The following is a 20,364-nucleotide window of genomic DNA, read 5'->3' on the forward strand; positions in this document are numbered from 1 at the left end:
GCAAGGGTCTCAGCCAACACAAAATAATCTTGAAACAGAAAAAAAAAAGAAAGAAAGAAAGAAAAAAAAAAGTTAGACACTTCCTGATTTCAAAAGTGCTAAAAGCTACAATAAGAGAAAGTGGTACTGAATTAAAAAAAAAAAAAGACAAATGTCAGTGAAATAGAATTGAGAATCCTGAAATAATCTCTCATGTTTTTGTTCAAATGATTTTAAGGAAGGGTGCCAAGACGATTTAATGTAGAAAAATATCTATGTGCAAAAGAATAAAGATGGACCCTTGCCTCATGCTATACACACACTCAATATTTAACTCAAAATGATTACCAAAATATAAGTGCTAATACTATAAAACTCTTAGAAGAAAATAGAGGAATAAACCTTTGTGACTCTAAGTCAGACAACAGTTTCTCAAATATGGTGCCAGAAGTGGAAGTGACAAAAGAAAACAGATCAGTTGATCTTCATAAAAATTAAAATTGTGCTGCAAAGAGTACCATTAAGAAAGTGAAACATAACCCACAGAATGGGAGGGTAATATTTACAAATCATATCTGATTAGGGACTTGTATCCAAAATACATAAAAATTCCTAAGAAAAGGACAAGCCAATTCTTAGGTGGGCAAAAGTTTGAAGGGATATATCTTCAAAGAATATATATATACACCTCGTCAAACAGCACATCATAAGATGGTTAATATCATTAGTCCTTATGTAAATGAAAACCAAATGTACATTGGAATACCACTTCACACCCCACTAGGATGGCTAAAATGAAAAGACATACATCAATAAATATTGACAAGGGTGTGGAGAAATTGATACTCTTATAGCTCGCTGGTAGGTTGGTAGAATAGTTCATATACTTTGGAAAAGACCTGAAAGTTCCTCTAAAAGTCAAACATGGAGTTACTATGATCCAGCAATTCTCCAGTTAGTTACATATTCAAAAGAATTGGAAATATATGTTCAAACACATACTTGTGCATTAATATTTGTAACAGCATTATTCATAATAGTCAAAAAGTAGGAACAACCTAAATATCCACCAACTGAAAAACAGATAAAGGTGTTATAACCATACAATGTAGTAATATTAATTGGCTATAAAAAGGAATGAACTACTGATACTTGCTGCAGCATAAGCCTTGAAAACATGATGTTAAGTGTGATAAACTAGTCAAAAAAGATCACATATTCCATGAGTCCAGTTATGTGAAATGTGCAGAATAGGTAAATCCATAGAGAGAGAAAACAGATAAGTGGTTTTCAGGGCCTAGGGGATGGTGATGAAAGTGTTCTAAAATGAGATTGTATAATGGTTCTACTTCTCTGTGAATATAATAAAAACTCCTGAATTTTACTCTTTGAAAGAGTGACTTATAAAGTATGAAAGAGTGACTTATAAAGTATGTCACAAGAAAGTTATCATAAAAAAATAACTTGGTAAGGAAATTCCTAAATAGTGAGTCATCTTATTTATATATAACACATGTAATATACAAATTACGCTCACTTCATTGATAGCGTTTATTGAATTCTCTCCTCTTTTTACAATCTGGTAAAGCCAATGTTAATATAACAATATTAACACATTATCTTTAAAATCACAAAGAAGAAACACAATCAGAAAGCCTACTTCAGTTGGACTTCTAAAAAAATAAAACACAGTATCTTGGAAGTAAAATCAGTAATCTATTGAAAATCTGAGGAATGAGAAAATGACTACGAGAGTTTGTGTTAATTTAAGTGGCAAAGTCTTCTGATACATTTATAAACTTAAGTCATTAAGAGTTTACAATTAGTGGTGTCAGAGTTATCCAGAAAGACTGATTATGTCTCATGAATATTAAAAGAAAGTATATTTAATTAAGCCTTATAAACTTTGTTGCTTGTTTTGTATTAGATCTTTAAGATATCTGCATCAACTAGCAAATAGCAATTATCTAAATAAAACTACTATTGTGTTGGATAATAAATTAATATTTGAGTCTTCACGTTCTATTTGATATACATTATGAAAATAATATATTTTGGACAAATAGGGGACAAGCATAAGTAATATATTTCACATAAACACATACATCATATATTTTTCTCCACACATATTTATGATACGGTATTTTGGGAAAGAGAAAGCAAAAGTAACATCCAGGATATCCAGGAGCTGGTCAGGCACTGGAAGCTAGGTTTATAGCTACATCTTGGTGTTCTCCTGTTGAACATTTCAACAGACAATTTCACAGAACATCAAAATGAGACAAAGCTACTCTATGACCCTGAGTAATCATTACAAAGACAAGCCTACCCCTTAATCATATCTAAATATAGACAAAAACTTGAACATTATCTAAACCACAAGAATAGCCAAACATTCTCCTGTGATGGTTGATATTAATGGTTGCTGCTTCTTTAGAAATTTTGGCTTTCAACTCTGTCCAGTCTTCCTTTCTTCTAGGTAAGATTTATTATGAATATAGATAATTCTTCCCACTTCCTGAAGGTCACCTTATCCAGGCCAAAGGCCCATTTTCTTAAATGCTCCCCAAAATTATATGTCACAAGCTCAAACCTCTAAGTATTTTCCAGCACCCTTTTACTGAGATGCCACATGGATTTACATAGTGTGTGTTCTCTCTTATGGCAGTGATTTATTAACCCAACTTGTTCAACCACAGGTATGTTCCTGCTGATGTTTGTCTGGAGGTGACTGACAGTGTAAGTACACACAAACACAAAGGCATAAACAAATTATCTTAGAAAATACAGAAAAAGCTGAATGCTAAAAAGTATATAACAGAATCTTTGAGATATATATTATATATTACACATTGTGGTTATAATTAACAGTCGTTTAAGAAAAATAAAATAAGCATATACAACTAGGGGAGGTTTTTCTATCTTAGCTCAACAAAAGTTGATTGTTTCTCCTATAGTATAGATGGGAAGACAGTTAATGTTGATTTGTGATATGTCAATTTTAATAATTGATAATGCACAAAAAATAGCTCTGGATTTTTACAATTTTCTATATTTTAAACTAATGTCAACTACTGGCATTTTGAGTTTTTCTATATTAACAAAATTGTTCATTTTTTTCTCTTAAACTATTGACAGATAGTTCAGAATTGTCTTTAAACAAAATAAACTACCTATTGTTGTTGATCAGTCTGGATCTTATATCCCATTTTAGTCACCAAAAATGAGAATATTTTTGACAAAATATTTGTCAAAACCCTTACATGCTTGAGATGATCCAGAATCATCAATTGTAATCACAAGATGAGATAGTGTGTGAGTTATTTTAGAGGACACTCTGAAATCATTTTGATTTATCCCTGAAAAAAATAATCATCCAGGTATATTTGTATTCAATTAATCTGCTTCTGTGACCAGAAGAGAATCAGTCTAGTTATAGTACACCTGGTTTTGCATCTACTTGAGAGACCTGGAGTTTACCAAACAAGTTAAAAATGAAGGCTATTTTACCAATATATATTTAGTTATTAAACTTTTGGAATATTAGCAATAGCTATTCAGAATTTCTATTTAGAGCTTCTTCAGATTTTTTATCTAGAAACTAATACAATTGGATTATGGAAAGTGTGGACTAATTAATGTAAAATTTATCAATAATTTGGAAAAAGTAATCCAAATTCACCATAATCTCTAGGTAATAAAATGAAAGTTTTAATTCAACTGACCCATGAAGGAGTCATATGGTGGCACTCATTTTGCATGGAATGACCCAAAACACTCAGATGGCAAAAGCATGTTTTGAAGAAGTATATGCAATTGTAACATGTGCCAGATCTGGACATTGTATTTCCCAGTTTAATCGTGTTTGTAACTTTTTGACACAAATTTCAAATGACTGTTGACACCTCTTGTTAGGAAGTGGCTCTTCATCTTGAGATCATTATTTTAATTAATGGATGAAATGTGGAAATAACATCTGGAATTATCCCAAGGACAGTGAACACTCCAAATAATTTCATAAAGAAAATGATAAATACATTACTCACCGATAGCTATTGTAGAGGTCAATACAGGTGGAATTGTTCTTACAAGGATTCATTTTCCAGTCATTGGATTCCTGTTCACAAAAACTTCCTTTCCAACCAGCTAAGCACACACACCGGTAGCTCTAAGGGAATACGAAAATTATACAACCTTTATGTTATTTCTTGCTATTAAGCCTATAATACAGTCATTACTCCTGGCTATTTTGATCTCTGTCAATTTATGCCTATTTTAATTTTTATAGAATGTCAATACTTCCCAAAAATTACTTTGACCACAGTTTTAAAAACTATGTGAACAGTATTATTTAGTATCTAATTCAATAAAACTAAATATGCATTATGCTCATGACATAAAACTCTTGGTTTTGTTAAATATCTTAATATAAAAATAGTGTATTAGTAATATGAGGTAAGTGATTGTGTAAAACGAAATAACTAAATATATAATTCAGCAACTAGCTCACAAGTTTTATACATATATATATATATATAAAACAAACCTTCTGACAATTTTGGGACATTATTTACAAATAATTAATCTATGTCAATACAGTATTGTTGGTCAACTAAAGTTGCAAAACTTTGGATATAATTTTTCTAAGAGTGGAGCAGACTGATAACAATATTCAAAATACTAAAAGTAAAATCGCTTTTCCAGAATTGGGAAAACAAACAAAAGAAAACACCTCAAAGCACTGTGGGACAATAATTTATATATTAGAAATATTTTCAAAGAACAGGGTCTCGTAAAAGAGTAGAATTGGGGCTCTTATATCTAGAGATTCCAGATTTAGAATAATGAAAAATACTAAAATCAATGTTAGCTGTTCTCTTAATCTTCACCATTCCATACAGTAACCACTAGCTACATGTGGTGATAGAACATTGACATGTGGCTCGTATCAACTGAGATGTGATTGAATTTGAAGATTTAGTATGAAAAAAAGAATGTAAAGCATTTTACTATTAATTTTATTACTTAACATGTTATAATGGTAATGATTTGGATATAAAGAGTTAAACAAACATATTAAAATTAATTTCACCCGTTCCTTTAACTTTTTTAAATGTGGCTGCCAGAAAACTTAAAAAACACAGGTCTCATTACTTTTCCTAGAGCTGTGCTAGATGATGGCAACCCGGTTTCTCCGCTTGCCAATAGAGCTAAGAAGTCTACATAGTTACACGCACAGATATGAGGAGTGGGACTCCCTGAGATTAAAGAACCTCTTCTACTTTAATATATCCCAGCTACTTGAGGAAGTCTAGCACCTAATAAATGCTTCATATGTGTTGGTTGAACACATGAAAAAGAATAAATATGATAGGAAAAGTAAAAGCTGAAATAACCAAAACAGATTTCAAAATGATTCTATATGTTTGCAAGAGGTGGATCGCAAATTTGTTTTGAGCATTACAGTCAAACAACATATTAATCAGAGAACCAAATAAATTCATGCTCCATGTATTTGCATTTAGGTTAAAATAATTCAAATGCATGAGAAGTACCACTGAGTATTCTGCTTTGGCTTGATAGGATCAGTTGGTTTGCTATGGTTTGTGAGCCGCTGAAAAGCAGAGAGGGATGAGAGCCACCACAGGGCCAACACTGGGGTTTATTCTTCACATATGTATTAATTCTCCAGATTACTCAGTAATACTACTCATGGTTTGCTGGATTTTACAAATAATTTTCTCACGCATCGTAGCCCCGACATTGTTAACGTTCTCAATGAGTTTGATTACATTTGGAAAGTTTTCACTAATTGTATTTGGCTTATTATTTTTTCTTCTCTTTTTTGTAAGCATTGATAAAGGACTTACATGAAAATTGATGTAATGATTATATGTATTTGAAATGAAAGCAACTCTATAGTAAGCAAGGCCACTGTCTGCTGTAGGTAATGGGGGAAACTACCCAATTCAGTGATGGAAATTAAGGCAGAGTGGGATGGATAACATATGCATAAGTCTGTGGGACAAATGAGGTGCCCTGTTCACTTTCTAAGAGGTCTGAATCATTTTTGTAAAGACAAAAACACAAGTCTACTGCTGGTTTTTATTTTGACATCTCAATAATAGTTTGAAACTAATTTAGCAAGTGAGTCAAAAAGCCAATCAAATATCTTTTCCATTAAAGCCATACATTCCTTAAAAGCTAATAATTATTGGTGTTCTTGATGATTTAATAATTAGTAGAAAATTATCATCAATTTAATGGTATAATTATCATTAAAGTGTCAGGTACCACAGCAGTGATCTTTAGATATGATAAAATCTGCACAAAAAGGAAACATTAAAAAAATGACGGAAATAGATTTTTAAAATATTAAACATTAAAAGTATAAATTCTGAAGAAAGCAGAGATGAATATGAACTAGAAATAACCCAGCGTTCAAGTACTTCTATTCATCTATTGCTCACTTAATTCAGAAGCATTTTTCTGAATTTAGACACTCTTTGTACAAAGCACTTTCCCATTCAACATTGAAAAGTTAATTAATTCCAGTAATTTAAAATAATAAAATACTATTTTACAACCATATTACCAAAAAAACATATTGTCCAAAAATAACAAAAGAGAGTAACCACAGATTTAGGGAGCTCTCCAGACCTATGCTGGTTCAGTACAAGGAAAACTTGTCAAGGGATAATGAAAGATGGAGAGTAAATTTTAAAAGAGCTGAGGAATAAAGGCACATTACCTTCAAAGGGCCAAGACTGACATCTTACTTCCCAATAGTGGAAGCAAGAACCTAGTAATAAGTATTTTAATGAAGTGAAAGAAAACAACTATCACCCTAAAAGTCTATGCCCAGTAAAATTCCCCTTTTTGGGAAAGGAGAATAAACACATTTTTAGAAAACCAACACCTGAGAATTTACTGCAATGTTTAAGATTGTGGGTTTTTGCTGACAGCCAGCCAGGATTTCAACTAAGCTCCATAAATTATTAACTATGTAATTATAAGCATGTTATTTAATCTCAAGGAACATCAGAAATAACAGTACCTGATTGATAAGGGCACGAGGATGAAATGAGTACTTAGTATGGAACTTCATATGATATCTGACTTACAGTAAGATAACAGTAAATTTTAACTAAAATGTTCGTTTTTTGTGGGGGAGGGGCAAAGGAAGAGGGAGAGAGAGAATCTTAAGCAGGCTCCAGACCTACCTATGTAGGTGTAGGGGCTTAGTCTCACAACCCTGGGATCATGACCTGAGCTAAAATCAAGAGTCAAACGCTTAACAGGCTGAGCCACCACGTCAACTCTAAAATGTTCTTTTATCCAGTGAATTATTCAGTTTCTGATTCCTGCTTCTTTGACATTTTTCTATCTGGAATTCTTTTGCTTACTTCCCCCAAACCCAACTTTTCAAAGTTTATTCTTCCCTCAAGGTTAAAATAAATGTCACATTCTAACTGAACCTTGATCGTTTCCTACAATATACTTTCCTCTCTCACAATTACTGTTTTACCTTTTTTTGGATACTTTTAAAGTACATTAGATACTCATATACATATTCTGTTTTCCACTTAGTACTTATGATATTTAAATATTTTATTGTTTTTCTCTAATGTAAAATATAAATAAAAATATAATTTCTAAAAGGCAGGGATTTAATGTTTTGTGCTCACTTATTATCAGTATTTGGAATACTGTTTATATCTGACTAAAAGAATGGATGTTAGAACATAAAATATATATGATATTAATTGATAATAATATAGTCACAGTGAATATTTTGTTTAGGAAATTTTTAGATATTAAACCATCTCATTTTCCTAACAAGAAAAAGTATATTTTAGAATATATTAAAATAACCCTTCATATAAACATTCAACTAAAAACCAGTTCTATAACTCAGGATTGGAAATCCCAATAAAAGAAAAATTGGGTTCATTCCATTATAAAAGTGTTTATGTATTCAGATCATTATAGTTGATTCAATCATAGTCACAAAATTTATCTTACAAAAATATTTTCTGTGTAAAACTTACTTTTAGATTCCTGAAAATTTAGATACACACCAAAAGAATAAAAATAACAAAATTTTCAGATCATGGTATCTTTCTGACACATTACTCATATCTAGGTAAAAGAACAAAGATTTCTTTATTCTCTAATAAAATTTTTAAAAAAATGAAGTAAAATTCATAATAAATTCGGTCCTGGTAAGAATAACGAACTCTGCCAATTGGCTTATAGTCTGTTTCCTTTTAATGTTATTTTTAGAATTCATTTTAATCTATAAAGACTTACAAAATTGGCTATAGACACAAAGATTGTCAAATACTGGATATAATGATACCCAGAATTAGATATAATACAGTTAATATTTATTCTTAAAAACAAACAACACTATGTTAATACAATTTCTTTCAATTGCAGAAAGTGATTTATCTTGGTGCTTTAAATCTAAAGTGAAATAATATGTATTATTCTGACAGAAAGTTAATGGAATATTTAAAAACAATTTCTGTAAAAAGTTATAAATGCTGAATTTGAGTGAACGTATTTTGAAACAAGGCAATGAAAATACATGTTAAATTGAGTGGTACTTTCAAGGCAGAACTGTTTTAGAAAAAACAGTTTCTTTAACTTGGGGAAATGTAATATATGAAGAGAATGAAAAGCCACATGTTAGATGTGAATGTTGATAGGGCATAAATCAAACTATATTGACCTTTTAAAAACACTTTCTAAAGGAAATACAAATCTGTAAGAAACTCAGTCATTGTTTCCATGTAAAGATTTTTTTTTCCTGGTTAGTAATAAGAAAAGCAGATTAGTATTTTAGTGCCTATTCTAAATAAGGAAATGGCTTTAAATACACATTTCCACTTTCATTACAATTAGTTCTCTTTCATTATAATTAATTTGTTATAATTCCATTCTCTTATTAAATCTCCTACCTTAGTAAACTATTTGTAATCCTTTCCAAAGGGTTTCCTTACCTGTAACATTTTCTTTTTCTTTTTCTTTCTTTTTAAAGATTTTGTTTATTTATCTGAGAGAGAGAAAACCAGCAGTGGGGAGGGTGCAGTGGGAGGAGCAGACTCCCTGCTGAGCTGGAAGCCCAAGGTGGGGCCTGATCCCAGGACCTAGAGATCATTACCTGAGCTGAAGGCAGGTGCTTAACCAACTGAGCCGCCCAGATGCCCCACCTTTAACATTTTCTTTCTTTCCTTTTCCTTCCTTCATCTCTTTCTCTGTCTTTCCTTTCTTTCCTTTTCTTTTTCCTTTCCTTTCCTTTTTCTTTCTTTCCTTCCTTCCTCTTTTCTTTCTTTCTTTCTTTCTTTCTTTCTTTCTTTCTTTCTTTCTTTCCTCCTTCCCTCCCTCCCTTTCTCTCTCTCTCTCGTTCCTTCTCTCTCTCCTTCCTTCCTGCCTTTCCTGTCTTCCTTCTTTTTTTTTTTTTTTTAAAGAATGAGTTTAAAACTAGACTAAAAGGGCTTAGGCAACCAGTACCAGAATTTTATTCTTTACTAATAATAACTCATCTGTCATCAGACACATTTCTAGTATCCTGAATACTGCTTTCCATATTGATGCAATTTGACAACTGGAAATACAGTCTATTACCCAAAGCTTTATCCCCAGGATATATATAATGCTTAAGAATACAAAAACTAATCTTCTGAAAGACTATCACAAAGATAAAGATGCCACAATATTAATGAAATTCTTCTAGAGATAGAGTAGATATTTGGGACAATTACTTTTTGGTCTGAAAGTCAAATGATAATGATAATGCAAGCACATCATAAACTAAACATCACTTATTTTCCCCCATCAGGTTTTTTCTAAAATATTTCACAGACAGGGGGCACCTGGGTGCCTTAGTCAGTTAGGTGTCAGACTTTTGGTTTTGGCTCAGGTCATGATCTCAGGGTCTTGAGAGCCAGCCCCAGATGGGCCCAGTGCTGGGTGGGTAGTCTGTTTGGGATTCTTTCCCCCTCTCTCTCCCTCTCCCTGTCCTCCTCCCCCAGCTCACATTCTCGCTCTCTCTCACAAATAAATAAATAAATAAATAAATAAATAAATAAATAAATAAATAAAATCTTAAAAAATATATTTCACAGAAAGATAATATATAGTTCCTTTTCTCATACTGTTTTCTGGTACATCAGAAAGCCCACAAAATTTTACATCTTTTATTACTCAAAGTTGTCTTAAACATTAGATTATTTGGTCCAGTGGTTTTAAAAATTTTTGCTAATTTTTAGTAAGAAGCCCTCATACAAACAATTCCCTAGCGAGTGAAAGGTAATAAAGCAACATAAAGTGGATTTGCTGAGCGCAGCAAGGACAGGAAGCCAGAGCCCTACCCATTTAGCTGTCTTAGCCAGTCTCTCCCTTCCCCACCAGCTCCTGAGGACATTATTAAGCCCAATGAGTCTCTAAACACAGACTGAAGAATACTGATCCAACCAACCTATCTCATTTTATAATGAAATAAGTGAACTCACGGAGGTTAAATTAATTATTCAAGCTACCATAACTAGCTGATGGCGAAACTGGAATTAGAACTCATGTCTATTGATTCCCCCTTGTATTCCCAAATGTAACTTTAAAAAATCAATTCAAAACATCTGGTAAATTAGTAAACTCAGAAATATATTATTTGAAATGTACCTTGAAGACAACCTGAGAATTTTAAGGCTATCTTCAAATCATGTTTATTGAATAATCCTCTTATATGAATTTCCAAGTTGTTTTTTTCTCTGTGTATCAGAAAGTTGCCAGGTGGTCTAGTTGATACCAACATGATGCCATGCAAACAGCACTGACCAATAATCATGATCCTTACTCTCATAATAGAGATGGCAGAGGAGAAAGCCATGATATTAACATTATGACTGATATTAATTGTTATAACCAATGTTGTAAAAATGCAGCTTGAAAGTTTAAGTATAAACTGAAGAGAACCACCCTGACTCTACTGGTTATTTTCAGGCTAGACATAGCAATGCTCACCCTCCCTGAACTTGATAGTGATAGAGAGCAGAGTGAATAAAAATCACTGCTTCGATTGAAGGATGCAATCATGGGATATTTGTAGTCTCAGGATATATGTAAATCAGTGAGTCTGTAAGTTTTCAAACCACAAGTATGGATCTCAGTTCCAGCACAGTGACCCCAAGGAAAATGAACAATCTAAAAAATTAGAAAAGTAAGCTAAGCTTTTTCACAGCAACTGTAGAAGCAAGTACCAATAAATAATGTAATATTTGCACGTTGTTTTAGATAATTTCCAACACCACCTTACAATAGATCATATTATCACTTGGTGAAGTGAAATAAAACAATGAACATGAGATAATATAAAGATATTCTGAACATGTTCTTCAACCTGTTGATTTGTTTTATGTTTTGTAAAATTTGGCTCTTATTAATATTTTTAATTTGTCAGGATTTTTATTTTAAGTTCTGAAAGATTAGGTAGAGGTTTTCTTTAGATTTAAACAGAAAGCATTTATGTGCAACACTATATTATATATGTGTATAACACAATATATTGCAGATAGTTATAGACATATCTAACATGTATGATAGATGCATACATATCATAAATTCTACATTATATACATATAGTTGAATTTAATGCCATCTGAATTTAAAGCTTATTTTCAGAGTTGAAGGAACAAATTTCAGCATATACCACATTTAGTGTTTCTGTATTTTTTTTCCTTTTTTAAACATAATTATTTCCTAGCAATTGCCAAGGGGAATTCTAGCACATCACAGTTAGACGAGCAGTGATAAGAAAGTCATAATATAAACTGGCTTTGTTTCTCATGACCTTAACAATTTGAATGCTTCGTGTATCTGTAGGTTACAGTTAACTATCACATTTTTATCACAGGCTGAAAAGCTACCTTTGCAGTAAAAATCAGTAGTAAGAAGGGTGAAAGAAGAACTCAGCCACAGGTGCTGTACAGAGGAAGCAGGGGGCAGGAAGGGCGAGGACCCTGTAACAGTGCTTAGAAAAAAGTAAACTACAATTTCAAATATTCCTCCAATCCAATAATAGTTCCAAAAAGCAAAGTGTTATTCACAAATTTAATAAATTATGAAAACAAGCCCTCCGGGATGTGTTTAGCATTTTAGAATTTAACGTTATTGATTTGATCACTACTCCTCCCTCTCAGGATAATCAAAGGATTCCTTTCTTCCTCCCTCCTTCCCCCTCCTTCCTTCTCTCTCACTCCCTCCTCCTCCTTCCCTTCCTCCCTTCTTCCTTTCCCTGGAGTCAGGAAATGAAGGCTTATGTTTTCATTCTATCCACAAGTAAATACTTTCTACATATATTAAATAAACCACTTATTAACTTAACATGAATGAGTAAAATACCCAGGAGGAGGAGGGGGCATTTGATTCTGGTCTAGAATGGGACTACATGAAAGCTAATGAGCCACTCACCTAACTTGGTCATAAGTGGTCTTAATTTTTAAATCAATAAAATTAGACTAGATGATTTCTACTAACTTTTTCAATCTTAAAGTGCTCATATTTTGGGGCACCTGGGTGGCTCAGCCGTTAAGCGTCTGCCTTCAGCTCAGGTCATGATCCCAGGGTCCTGGGAAGGAGCCCCTGCATCGGGCTCCCTGCTCAGTGGGAAGCCTGCTTCTCCCTCTCACACTCCCCTTGCTTGTGTTCCCTCTCTCGCTGTCTCTCTCTCTGTCAAATAAATAAATAAAATCTTAAGAAAAAAAGTGCTCATATTTTTATTGCTTTATTTATATTCCCTAGAGAGCCAGGTATTAACAAGAATGGTCTCTCTATTATGCCATGCATTCCCACTAGCTGTCTAAAACACTCCTAAGTGATTCGCTAATTCCGGTTTAACAAAATTATGTTCTGGAATGACAGCTGGAGACACAGTAAGTGGCTTATAACTTACAGTTTTTCTTAGAAGAGACACTGTTAAAGTTTATCTTTGTTTCCAATTCCTTACACAAGCTCATGAGGCAAAATGTGTTTTTAAAACACATAGAGAAAAATGTCTTATTATATCACAATAATTAATATTTATTCACTAAGAACATAAGAGAAATTAGTCTTAATGTGTTTTAATTGAACAAAATCAATAGCCATTGTCATATACAAAAATGAAGCAGTCCCTATGGCTAAATTTTGATTTGTGATTTGAAGTTGACAAATAGTTTTCCAGATATTTTCTTCTATCCTGTTACTGTAAATATTTTTAATAAAAGGAAATTTCTGAGTATGAATAATCAAAGTAATTTGTGAGTATGTGGTTTATAGAATCACTGATTAGTTTATAATCATGTATTATATAATGTATGAAATATAATGTAAAATTTCAGCAATAATCTCAAAATTTTAAAACAAAAAGAATTTTGTCTTAATGTAAAATAATGTAAATATTTGTAAAATGTAAATTTTAAGTAATCATCTCAAAATAATGCAAAATAATGTGAAATGTTTGAAAAATAATGTAAAATTTTAAGCAATCATCTCAAAATTTTAAGACAAAAATAATTTTGGAAGAATTTTTCATAGTACCTTCTTAAATTACTGTTGATGATTTCTTCACTGATGTAGATACCAGATCTTTTTTCTTTTCTGATGTATCTTCCACATATTTAAATGCTTGCTTTTTTTTCCTACTAATTGTGACTGAACATATTACCTACAAATCTAAATCTGTCCCCAGAATCTTTGATATCACAAAATATATCCATGCCTTCTCACATTTGGCATTTCTCAACTATTGATTCTTTAAAGCCAGCTTTCCAAAAGAAACATTTTGCTCTTGGTCAATGGTGGTGTATATATTTGTTGTTGTAAATTATTAATTATTCGAAGATACTTTGGCATAAATGAGAGAAGTCCTAATGTGATCATCTGACTTAAGTGAACAAGAATAGTACATGAGAATCAATTACCCTCTCCCACACTGCTAATTCATATTTACAAAAGATATAAATATATACATATACAAAGTCCTGTTATTTTTTTTTCAGATTTCATTTATTTATTTGAGAGAGAAAGAGAGAGAGAGCACAAGCAGGGGCAAGGGCTGAGGGAGAGAGAGAAGCAGACTCCCCGCTGAGCAAGGAGCTTGACACAGGGCTCAATCCCAGGACCCCCAGGACTTGGAGAACATGACCTGAGCCAAGGTCAGGTGCTTAACGGTCTGAGCCATCCAGGAGCCCCTAAAAATTCCTGTTTAAAATACTCAACAGGTCCCTGGGAGCTACACTGGTCACACCTGAGGTATCCATAAGCTAACAATGATACTAAAAAGATTCATGCCTCTTTGTTACAGAAGTCCAAAAAGAATTTATAAGACTTTTTCACATATTCTATTTATTTTATTACATTATTAAGCTTCTCCCCACTCTCAGTCTAACAATACCACTTTTCAGTGCTCACTGGGCTTGAGTTGCAACCCAACTTCTGTTTTCTGTCCATATGCCATGCACAATTTACTTATTAACTTATTTTCTCATTTACAAAACTGGGCTTAGAATAGGGTTTTTGGGGGGATATATTTTTGAAGGGCTTTTCCGTGTACTCGTATATTAAAAATTCATTATAATTTAGCTATCATAATAATTATTTTATTGCTCCATCAATCACTGAGGACTGTGAAATCATGAACCCAGAGTTCTTGGTCTTCACCTCCACTGAAGCATAATTACAAACCAAAATCAGAACCACAATTTAGCTCTCATTTCCACTCAGGCATTTTCAACTTCCAATACCTCAAATTATGATATTCCAACCTTTGGCTCCATCTGTTATGCTCTCATCTCTTCTAACCCTTCATTTCTATTTTATTTGCAATTCTACTTTTATCAATGCTGCTCATTAAGTACCCCTGTTCTCCAAATATATTTGACTAAATCATTGGTTCTCTTGCTTCATTTCCCAGCTTAAAGATTATCATACAGCGCTTCCCAAGATGGGATATTTATACCACTTGGTATATAAGAATTACAGGTTCATTTTAATATTTATTTCCTTATCATTACTCCTAATTGTATTAGAAAAACGCATCAAGTTCTGAATATATTCCTTTAGAACAAATTTATTTTAAGAAAACAACTGAGTTGATATAAGTGGTATATAAATCTGTGGCAAAACAACAAATTTCTCTAATTTTAATTAGCTGACTGAGGCTGAAAATTACGTCCACTTGGCCCTCCTATTATGCATGTCTCCTTGGTACTCTATTACTGTACTCTGGTCTGTTTGAATAACTTTTCTGTTATGTGATTTGATGTGTGTGTGTGTGTGTGTGTGTGTGTGTGTGTGTGTGTGTGTGTAATTCTGAGTGCCACCCTACAATGTTTTTCCCTTGGCAAAAATTCTCTAGGTTTGGTAAGCTAATATTCTGATTAGAAAGTCTACATTACAAAGATGGTTTCTACAAGTACTTCAGTTAACTTTATCTCTGGCCAACACCAGATGCTTTTTAAGTTAGTGTAACTTAAAAATAAGAATCAATTAGTGAAACTATTATTCAAGATACATGGACTGATTAAATATTTTAGAGACATCCTTCAAATACTTTAGAGACATTCCATGCTTCTTCATGACCAAGTGTAGGCAGCCCTGTAGCCTGCAGCTACCGAAATGAAAATCCTGGTTAAATTATCCTGTGCTCTTTTCTTGTTTAGAGGTTTTCCATTCACATGACTCTGAAAGATAGTGCAAATGAGTCCAATGGCTGGAAATACTGTCACAATTGCCTAAGGGAAAATCTAATGTAAGTAATTTCTGAGCCCAGCAAAAGATAGAGAATGGGGACATCATTAAGGTAAGAAATGCTAGAATGATACATAAGTCGGCCTGGCTTGATTTTATTATAACCCAGTAGTGAAGAAGTGAAGGAGGTAACTCTCATCTATTTCTAACTATTTGTAGCTGTGGGGACCTATCAAGAAAATCATAATTGGTATGTTCAGACATATTTCAGGTTTACTTTCCAAATCTTTGAAGTACTATTACTCTTCACTCTTGTCAGATTATTGCAATAGGATTTCTCTCTTTTATACCATAAATTCATTAAATAATTCATTATTTACAACAAACACATAAAACACCAGTGACTAACAGCAAAATATTTCTTTAGAAAACAAACTACTAATTTTAAATTGTAATATATAACATACTGTTACATCATATCATATTTTATTAATTATACTCCTTTTATATTAGTTGAAACATGCATGAATGCACTTTTAAACAAAAGGGTTATTACCTTCTGTTAAGAAGCTTAAGAAGGATAGTTATTAAACGAATTTCAAAAGCTGACATCTAGCAATTTTTCAATAAATCATACCCTTCAAACTTTATCATTATTAATATAGACTCTTAATATAGAGACTTTCAAAAATTTGGAAATTAGATATGTATCATTCAGTGTCTACAGCCATACCACACCGAATTTGCTTGATCTCATCTGGAGTTTACAATGAAAACAAACTTTCTTTAGTGAGTTCTTAAATAAGGTTTTCAAAATAATATGTATTCATATAAATCATAAATAAATTTTTAGTTCTACCATTTAATTTGGAAATAATTATCTCTAATATCCCTCTAACTTCTTTTCCTTTAAAGAAATTAATAGTTTGTTTATAATTAAATGTCTGCAGTGTTCTTTATTCATTAAAGAAAAAAATCTCTCAACTTTTTCAATTGATTTCATTGAACTGTTAGATACTTTATAGCTTTGTGTTGTTATTAAAACAATGTATTAATATCAAATCTTATGTTAAATCATAATATATTGACTATTATTTCCCTTCCACTGAGATTATTCAAATGTGATAATTTTTATTCAACATTTGTTGATTAAACATTTTATATTTGGCAAGGAGAATGTTTGGGAAACTTCTTATCAGAGTGATAAGCAGCAGCAAACCATTCACCAAAACATGAGCTTTATCCTTTGCTCCTGAGCAGATGCAAAGAAATATAAAATTAGACCTTTTCTCTAAAAGGCAAGAGCATGGAAAGTTTATATTTATAACACTAATAACAATTGAACTCACAGAAATTAATTCTACATAAAACTATTTATCCTTATGCTCGAGAGTAACAAATAAATACTGTTAAATCATATCATCATAATATTGATAAAGAAAAATACAAGAGAAGTAAAAGAAAATTCATACAATGTTTTTCTTAATTCCACAATTATTTGCTGAAAGTGTATGATACAAATGGCATGCTAGGTGTTTGTGATAATTCAGTAAACAGAACAGACAAAATATTCCTGCTTGAATATTAGCCTGAAAATTACTATGATGTTCATATAGGGACACATATATATAGTATTGACCACAAAAGAACATAAAAATACCTATTGTCTGTAGGCCTTTTTGTATAAGGTGTTATGTGTGCTAAAGATCATGTAACGCGGGCTCCCTTGGGAGACTCTAGGGGAGGATCTATTTTCTTGCCTTTTCCACTTATGGAGCTGCTTCCTCGTATTCCTGGACTGAGGACCCCCCTTCCTTTATCTCTAAAGTCAACACTGTAGCATGGCGCTTTAATCCTTACACTGCCTTTTTTGTCTTCAAATCTCTTTCTGCCTCCTTAAAGGAATAATTGTGATACACGTAGGGTCCACCCAGATAATCCAGGACAACTATCTCATCTCAAGATATTATATTAATCATATATGCAAAGTTCCCATTACCATATAAAGTAACCTTCACAGTTCCAGGATTAGGTCCTAGATATCTTAAGTGGCCATTATTCAGTCTACTTATTGTCCATCTGTCTACCCTCTGGCACACTACTCATGAAGGTAACCTTCTAGTTAGCACATAAAAAACAAAACACCACAAAAAACATAGTTCTCAAATTAAATTCCATTACATTCTTAAATTTATTAAGTCTATTAATTTTTTTTTTTTGTGATAGTTCTTTCTGGGGTGCCTGGATGGCTCAGTCGGTTAAGCTTCTGACTCCTGATTTCTGCTCAGGTCATGATCTCAGGGTCATAAACTCATGAGATCAAGCCCCCTGTTGAGCTCCGAGCTTAGCAGGAAATCTGCTGGAGATTCTCTTTCTCCCTCTCCCTCCGCCACTCCCTCCGCTTGCTCACTCTCTTTCCCTCTCAGTTAAAGAAATAAATAAATCTTTAAAAAAATAAAACAGAAGTTTGATAGTTCTTTCTAGTGGCCTACCACTACCTTATTACTGGGCTATTTTATATGTCATCAGTTAACGGCATCTATTTTCTAAATAATCCACATGTCTCTGAGCATATTCATCCCTACTTCATATTAGCCAGAATTAACCTTTCTGAAAACTAAACCCAACCATGCTACTCAGCTCCTGAAAAAAACAAAACAAAACAAAAAACAAAAAACAAAAAACAAAACCAAAACAGAAAACAAACAAACAAAAAAACCTGTTTACTACTACCGTTCATGGAACAAAATCTGTACTCTATGATTTGGAATTAAACTGTCCTCCCTACTCTGAGACCAAAACTCCAGCCTCTTCTTTAACCACTTCAAATCTTTCCACAAGTATACCAAGCACTTTAAGTAAAAAAGAATTGCCAGCATTTTATAAACATGTACTATAGAATTAACTTCAATACTTTGCTTGGCAAGCTCCTACTTATCTCTCAAGAAGACAAACCAAACATTAAGATTTTTTTTTTTACTGTAATGTAGAAATAATGGCTACTCCATCTTTGGATTTCCACATTCATTCATATTTCTTTTATGCCATTTGTGTGATTATTAATTTTTTTAAAATTATCACTCTATTTCCCAGATGAGAATTTGAGCATGTGGGAAATACTGTGCCCAGATCACCTTCAAATCCCCAGAAACTAGAGCTTGGCAGGAAGGAGACAATCTACAAACATAATTAGTTGAATGAATGAAGCCTTCAGAGTCAAGCGAGAAAACTAGGGCCTGTAATAACCACATAACTGATGAACATGTCTCCTCTCCTGAAGAAACTATCATATATTAAACTAAATCTCTCTTCAGAACATGAAATTAACTCCTGTTTCTGTTTTTACTACTTATTCAGAAAAAGTTAAATAAATAAACAAATAAATAAAAATATATGTATTATATAATGATGTATAACATATACTGTTTCAGCAAATGTTACACACACACACACACACACACACACATTTGGGCCAAGTTTTGCCTGACTGGAATTTTTTTTTTTCTTTTTCCACTGGAATTTTAAACCCAGTAATACTGTTGTTATATAAATTGTCCACTGCCTGCAAATTATGGTGATTTTATATTTTCAAAATATTTTCAAAAACTGTCCTTCTTAAATGAATAATTACATTGCTAAAACATTATTCAAAATACAGTTATATTACTTCCTTCATTCACCTATTAAATAAAGGAATATGTTTGCAGGTTTCTCTGATTTTAAAACTTCCATATACGTACTTAAATATATCCTTCTCAATCTCTTTTTTTATTGAAATATAATTAACATAAAGTGTTATTTTAGTTTTAAGAGCACAATATAATGACTCACCAATTCTACATATTGATCTCAATCAATCTTTCTTTTTGAATTATTGCTATCAAAAGGACTGAGGGGCTGCTTGCTTTTCACAGAGGCTTGAAGCAGCAGTTTTGTTTTTTGTTGTTGTTTTTTCCTAGAAAATAAAATAAACACATCATATAGCTACCCAATTGAGCATCTCAAATACTATTTGCCAATCTGGGCTGCTTAATGTTTGCTTTCCTTACTAGTCAGCACCACAGGCTGTTGTGGGTACTGTGGGGAACCACTCAGACTCCTTTTCCTATCTAAAGTTCTCTTAACCCCCCGCTGCCTTCAGTATTGGCAGTTGAGAATCCACAGCTGAGTCCTTTCCTAAGATTTGTCCTTGCCTTAAGGGAGCTGCTTTGCCCATTTTTATGCCACTCCCTCCAAGCCCCAAGATAGTCCACAACCAATAACTGGCTTATTCAAAGGTACAAAGACCAAGCCCCTTGGCTTCAATCAGAGGCATCTCTGAAGGGGCACCTCAGCTTAAGCACTTCCTATGGGACTGTCTAAAATCTCTGTTATAACCACATCATAGCTAAAATGGTCTCTGTCCATTTCTCTTTCCTTCACTCCCTCACAAATATTGTTCCCTGAGTATTTCACAACAAACTCTATTAAAAAAAAAAATCTCATCTCTAAAAAAGTTTCTTGGGGAAGCCTTCCTAAAAGAGTTGGAGCTAGGAGTGGTTTAGCACATGACCTATAAAATGGCCTTTTGGAGCTGAGTGGTCTGAGGGTCAGCTGGCAAGGAGAACTCTGTCAGTGGTTGTAGGTATAGTGTGAATGGCCCACAGCATGGTA

General features: G+C 32.7%; 1 protein-coding gene across 1 annotated transcript in view; it reads right to left on the reverse strand.

The window, feature by feature from the left end:
• The window catches only part of EYS (eyes shut homolog), a 1,484,071-nt gene that overhangs the window by 1,039,399 nt on the left and 424,308 nt on the right, over positions 1–20,364 (reverse strand). Inside the window, 1 exon segment of the mRNA XM_034648271.1 lies at positions 4,026–4,147. Coding sequence (XP_034504162.1) covers positions 4,026–4,147 — 122 coding nt within the window.

The sequence above is a fragment of the Ailuropoda melanoleuca genome, chromosome 19 (genome assembly GCF_002007445.2).
Source record: "Ailuropoda melanoleuca isolate Jingjing chromosome 19, ASM200744v2, whole genome shotgun sequence".
NCBI lineage: Eukaryota > Metazoa > Chordata > Mammalia > Carnivora > Ursidae > Ailuropoda > Ailuropoda melanoleuca.